The following is a 6,000-nucleotide window of genomic DNA, read 5'->3' as shown; positions in this document are numbered from 1 at the left end:
TGAGGGGCAGATGTTTCCTTAGATGCATTCCCTAAGAAATGTTGTCCCCCCAGTGTTGATGTGTCCCCAGTTTGCTTGGCTCTGTTACCAGCTATCGAGTAACAGATAAACATAGTAGGGCACAGAGGGGAAAACAGTCTTTCTGTGCTTACTAGGCAGAGAGTAGGTATTACCAAAGCGTGAGTTCAGCCAGCAGGTCTTAACACAGAGGCAGCAAACCTGCACTTCTCAAGCTGGGACTGCCATTCAGTACCGAGCAGACCTGCCCGAAGCACGCTGCCTTTTCTCATCAGTGACTCAGCCTCTGACTGGCTGTAGGACCAAGGTCTTGGGCTTGATGCTCCTTGATTTGGTCTGGAAGCCTCAAAAGCCGATGTAGTGTACAACACCTCAGGTGGTTGCTCAAGGGAACCACGCATAGGGTCTTGCATGCTGCTGCAGAGCAAGCCGGGGCAAGCAATGGCTTTGTACCTGTAGCAGAAAGCATCTCAAAGACCCCGAGTTGGTTTGGCTTCCACTAGGGAAATTAGCTGCTAAGGACTAATATGAAATCAAATCCAAACTGCTAAGGACTAATATGAAATCAAATCCAAAACAACCAGACACTTTTGGGGAAAATGGAGATAGGCAAAGTCTCGTCCTGACCATGGTGTCTCCTTCAGAGCGGTTGGCAGCTCTGCATCAGCGCTCCCCATAAATCTCCCTGGCATTTCTGCTGTGCAAAATGATGCCATCGTTCTTTCAAGTTGGGCAATACCTGTAAAGGGTATGCTGGATTTATTTTTTTCTGGAAGTGCCTTATTTATTTGTAGACCTAACCCAGCCCATATGAAAGCCTCATGCCTCTTCTGCAATGCTGCCTATCTGGCGCTGAGCAGAGGATTTGCGCAGCAGCTGGACAGAGTGGCTTGTAAGTCGGCTTGCTAAGCAACACCTGGAAGAAAATGCAGGCTGGCCTGTTTGGTTTTGTTAAGTAGCAGCTCTGGCTGAGCAGCTGCCAAGGACCGGGACATGTGTGCTACATTTTTGGCTCAAATGGGGCGACGGGCTATGAATTCTTCTTTAATGACTCTGGCACTGGGGGTTTTCTGTTGTCTAAGGGCGTTGTCAGTATTCTGGGCTGGCCCTTCTGGCTGCAGCTTAGACGGGTGTAGCAGTTTCTGTTATAATGGCTTGGAAAGAGGGACTATTTGGAAACCAACCAGGGCAAGCTCTTACTTACTTCAGAGCTTGAGGCCATTCCTATAGTATCTGAGAGCCTCAGCACATTTAGTGCCTTAAACCTGCAGGGGCACATCATAAAGTCTGGCCCCAAGTGACTTTTTCACAGCTCAGGTTGAAGTACCTGGCTCCTCCAGCAGCCCTGGTGCTGTCTCTGAAGAGTCATTCTACCTTTCTAGTGGATTTTCTGGTTTTGTTTTCCTCCTTATGAGTTATTAAAAGTTGTGGCTGGGAATTACAGTAGTGAAGGAAAGGATGGGACAATTAACTCGTGACATTTTTTTTTTAAATCAGAAAAGGAAAGTTTTGTAGCATGTCCAGCAGATGAAGTTAGAAAGTATGAAGAAATGCAGCTCTTCTAGAGCTCCCCTGAATTTTGAATGCCAACCTCAAGAGGCCCTTACTTCTTCAGATCAGGAATCTGGAGACACAACTGAACTCTGACAGTGAGCTGATGGAAAGCGAGTCAATGGGGCTGGAGAAGGATTTTGTTGCAGTCAACCCATTTGGTCTTATCAGATGCTCTTAAACCTGCAAAATAATTTAGGACGGAAGGGATGTCTGGAGGTCATCCAGCCCAGCCCTGTGCTCAAAGCAGGTCTAATTAGTTCAGGTTGCTCAGGTCCTTGTGCTTTAACAGAACTTTTGTCAGGTCTGTTCAATATTGCTGGCAAAATATTCACTTCTCAATTTAAGCGTAGTGATTGACCATTGTGTTGGGTCTAAAATCCATGGCCCAGATTGACTAACTGGTATACAATTACATAAAGCATCTTTGCTCTTAAATTACAATGATGTTATTGCTTTGGAGCTGGCCAATGGTCTTCTCTCAAGGCATGCTCTGTCTCTACAGCCATGCAGTCTGTGCAAGTATGCAAACATAAATCACCGTAGCCTATTATTACCATTATTAAGCAAGCAATCTGTCTGACTGGCTGGGCGGACTTTGCAGGGTTAAATGAAGAGAATTGTTATTGCATCTTTTTACACTTTCATTCACAACATCTTGCGTGCCCACATTCTCAGACTTCTACCCTGTGTACTCAGTAGTGCTTCCCTGATATTAACCAAAAATATTACTGCCTTTGCTCCCTGAATAACCACTAAACAAACACTTTGCAATTTACTAGTTTATTGTAAATAAATTAGAAAATTATGCTTCTTAATGATTGGCTTTTCTTGATCTGGCTGTGCCACCGTTCCCACAGAATAGGTGTGTGGAAATGGATTTTGTATGTTCTGACTCAAGCAAATGTATTGCCTTATTTCCCACAGCTTTTCAGGGCAGTTCATTTTAATGCTCAATTTGAAAACTAAATGTCTTACTCTCATTTTTATGAGGCAGATCTTGATAAAATCTTCATCGTTAAGAAATCACCCCATGTTTTTGGAATGGCCTCTGTTATTTGTGGTCCAGAATACTGATGTGAAGGTCTGTCTTACTGAGATGAGCTTCAAAAGTTACCAAAAGTTCATTGGTTTGTTGTCAGTCCCTCCCTTCCTCTAGTACAACCTCCTGAGACCTCTGGCCACCTGCCATTCTCCTAATGACTGTTCTTTCTCTCCAAGCAATCTCACTGCAGAACCCAAGATCTTGGGTAATTTCTGCACGGACTTCCAGCCACTTGCTAAAACCAGTTTCTGCCAGGATAAAGATGATGATCTACCTGGCCTAGGTGGGCAGAGCTGGCCTCTGCACTTCAGGGAAAGAAGTTCATATCTTTTAGACTCTGAACACTTCCAGGGCTACCTTTTCCCAGTGTGGTTGGCCTAGGTACACAGGACACCTTATTAGTGGCTTCTAAATGTTAGTGATGAAACTAATGTTAGTAACCCGCTAACAACACTGCTAATTTTTATCAGTGTGAACAGACCACTGCATACAGCCTCAATGTGACCATTCTGGGAAGAAATTATTACACACTTCTTCAAGTTACATCCTATACTTAACCCTTTTGTTATCCTAAGAGTGTGTTTTGTAAGGATGACAGATTTTGTGATCGTAATATTAGAAGAAAAAAAATTAAACCAAGGAGTTTTAAGGTATTTTCATGAGTTTTAAGGTATTTTCATGACTTTTGGATTGACTTGGGTTGAAAGGATGGAGCATGAGAGTTTCTGTGGATGTATATCTGTTTCTGGGTGGAGCACTTTTACCCTAGTGCCTTTCTGCACAAGGTTTTTGGGGTTTTATCAATCTTGAAAAAGAGAATAACAGGGCAGGAGGAAGGGTATGCAAAGCCCAGGGAGTATTAGTATGTTACAGATACTGTATATTAGTCACTAAAGCTGCTCATAAGGTAAGTAACTGCAACCATGCGCTTCTTACAAGGAGGTAGGAGAAGTCAAAAAAGCAATTCATTTGATCAAAGCCATGGAAGAATGCATTGTTGGAGAGCTAGGAGATGCAGACCTGAAGTGCTCAGCTTTTCCTACTGTCCTAGAGCTGGGCTGTCCAGACCCTCGCTGCTCAAATTGTGCTGAAGTCCTTGAGAATGGACATTTTTGGGGGGGGGAAGGAGGGAAAAGGGCTGGATATGACCAGGTGGAAATTTCCTGCTGGTGTGTTTTCTCCCTGGGTATTGAGGTTCTTTCTGTAATAAAATGATTTTTCACAAACATGACTGTGAAATTTGGATACTTCATTGGAAAATATCAAACATTTGAAAGCTGAAAACCTTTCTGGTGCACATCCAAGTCCACCTAAGGCTGGAAACAAGGAGTTGCTTTCCAGGAAATTTTGTTTGTTTGTTTATTTGGGGGTCTAGATGAAAGTGCAAAATTTCTCACCCCAGAATATTTATCCCCCCTCCCTCCCCCCAGCTGGCTCTGAAGGCTCAGGAGAAGGGAATTCTGGGGAGACTGGTGGCCCTTTTCACAGAGTAAGCATTTTCCACAGGCGGGGTTATGCCAACCATTAAATGACTAACATATAATTAGGAGGCTGGATACTTATAGTAGTCATGTCCCTGATGCCAAGGGAGTCCGGGGCAGCTGGGGAAGAGTGAGCACTGAGGGAGACCAGCCTTGGCTGACCAAGCCATTTATGTCTGTATTTATTTTTGTGCCGGGCCATTGTGGTGGCTACCTCTGGAGGCAAGTGGCTTGACAGTGCGGTACTTCTCCTGTGTGAGTCTTATGAGGAGTGCATGGTAGACGGTGCTGCTACTCAGGAGAAGGCCTGCTGGAGGGGTACAAGCTGGGCAGAAAGGGAGTGCTAGAAAAGGGGAATTTAAAGCACTTCTTGCTCTGCTGTGACGAAGAACGAGTCTTCTTGCCCAGGCCGGTTTATCTGCGCTGTCCATCTCTGCCCTGGGAGCACTTTGATGCTGAGCTGATCAGAAGGTTAGAGTCTCTTTATCGACTCCATGCTTACCTCTGTTTGTTTTCATTCAGAAGTTTGCTCCCTCGTTTTGCAACAACCCGCGCAGTGCTGGGTGTTGCGCCAGCTGGGCCTCAATGAAGGATCTGCATTCAATGCCTTTTCCTTCCCGTCACACCAGTCCATGCAACTCCTGCATCTTCCAGCAGCACTCGCTACGCAGTCCAGATTTTACTCAAACTGTGGTTGGAGGTCAAAAAGGCTATCAGACCTACCGGGACCTGCCATGGGATCTTCAAAAGTAGGTGGCACATTTTAACTCTGCAAGTCTGATTTGGAGGTGTGGCAGTAGTAAAGGACTACTGCGGGAGAGCTTTAGGACTTGATGGACATATACATCCCCAAAAGAATTTCCTGTTTTTTTTTTTTCCTCTCTTTTCTGTCCCAGACTTCACTACTTCATCTGTACCCCCTTCATTTTTGCACAAGGGTGCATCACAGACCCTCCTGAAATGCACGGCTTGAAAAGGGGCGATAGATGGGAAGTTGTTTGGAGAGCTGCAGGGCTCAAAGGGAAGTTTGGAGATTGTAGTTTGACTGAATGGGATCACGCAGCTGGCTGGCATGAGAAGGGCAGAGGAAAATCCTTCTCCAGCATGGCCAGCAGCACAAAGACTTGATTTCTGGTTAGGATGCAATGGCTTAGGTCAACAGTCATGTTTCCCTGCCCGTAATTGTTTTGTCCTGTACCCAGCAGCATTTTATTGCACTAGTGCAGAATCCAGGAAGCTCTTTTGTGTCAATATCTAATTTTAATAAGATAATTCTGGGAAAATGTGGGTTTTGGTCAGCTCTAGCCACACTGTTATTTCCTCCAACTCTGTCAATGGTCCCAGCTAAATCAGTGAAGTCAATACAGTTACATAAAGAGAAGGTATCCACTAGACGGTCATCATCCTATTCTGACCCTCAAGCTTTAAGGAAAAAGCCATGATTTCTAGGGATAACAAGGAGGTGTTTTGTCTTTGAAATCATTTTCTGCAGACAGAGTTGCTGGACATTCTTTAGTCTTGTTTTACTGCAACTTAATATTGAACATAGTGCTGGAAAGTTCAGAGTATTTTTACAAAGATTAAGAGACTTTTACTGAGACTAAGTGCCTGAGCTGCAATGCTGTGCTATGCTTTCCTGGTTCAGAATGGTATCTGCTCGTAAATCTACAGAGTGCCTACTGAAATTAGCTGTTTTCTGTTTAATGCTCTGGCTCCTGGATTCACATGGCTACAAGAAATACTCAATCGCCTTTGAAACGTTCTGTTGTTGCCTCTGCGGTTGACAAAGCTTAAAATTATGACCCCCACAAACAAAATTCAAAAGCATGTGAAATGTATTTTTCTTTAAATCCCTCATAATTTGTCTGGATGGCTGAATTTTGATATGTGAACACTGAAGATGGC

At 44.3% G+C, this 6,000-nt stretch overlaps 1 protein-coding gene across 1 annotated transcript in view; it reads left to right on the top strand.

Moving 5' to 3' along the window:
• The first annotated feature begins 4,407 nt into the window (after positions 1-4,407).
• Positions 4,408-6,000, top strand: part of LOC112988243 (transmembrane protease serine 11E-like) — a 38,546-nt gene continuing 36,953 nt past the window's right edge. The window contains exon 1 of the mRNA XM_026108592.2: positions 4,408-4,844. Coding sequence (XP_025964377.1) covers positions 4,681-4,844 — 164 coding nt within the window. The 5' untranslated portion in view covers positions 4,408-4,680. The remainder of the gene's footprint in view (positions 4,845-6,000) is intronic.

Source organism: Dromaius novaehollandiae, chromosome 4 (genome assembly GCF_036370855.1).
Source record: "Dromaius novaehollandiae isolate bDroNov1 chromosome 4, bDroNov1.hap1, whole genome shotgun sequence".
Classification (NCBI taxonomy): domain Eukaryota; kingdom Metazoa; phylum Chordata; class Aves; order Casuariiformes; family Dromaiidae; genus Dromaius; species Dromaius novaehollandiae.
Note: the sequence above shows the minus strand (reverse complement) of the source record. Positions and strands in the feature narration are given on the sequence as shown.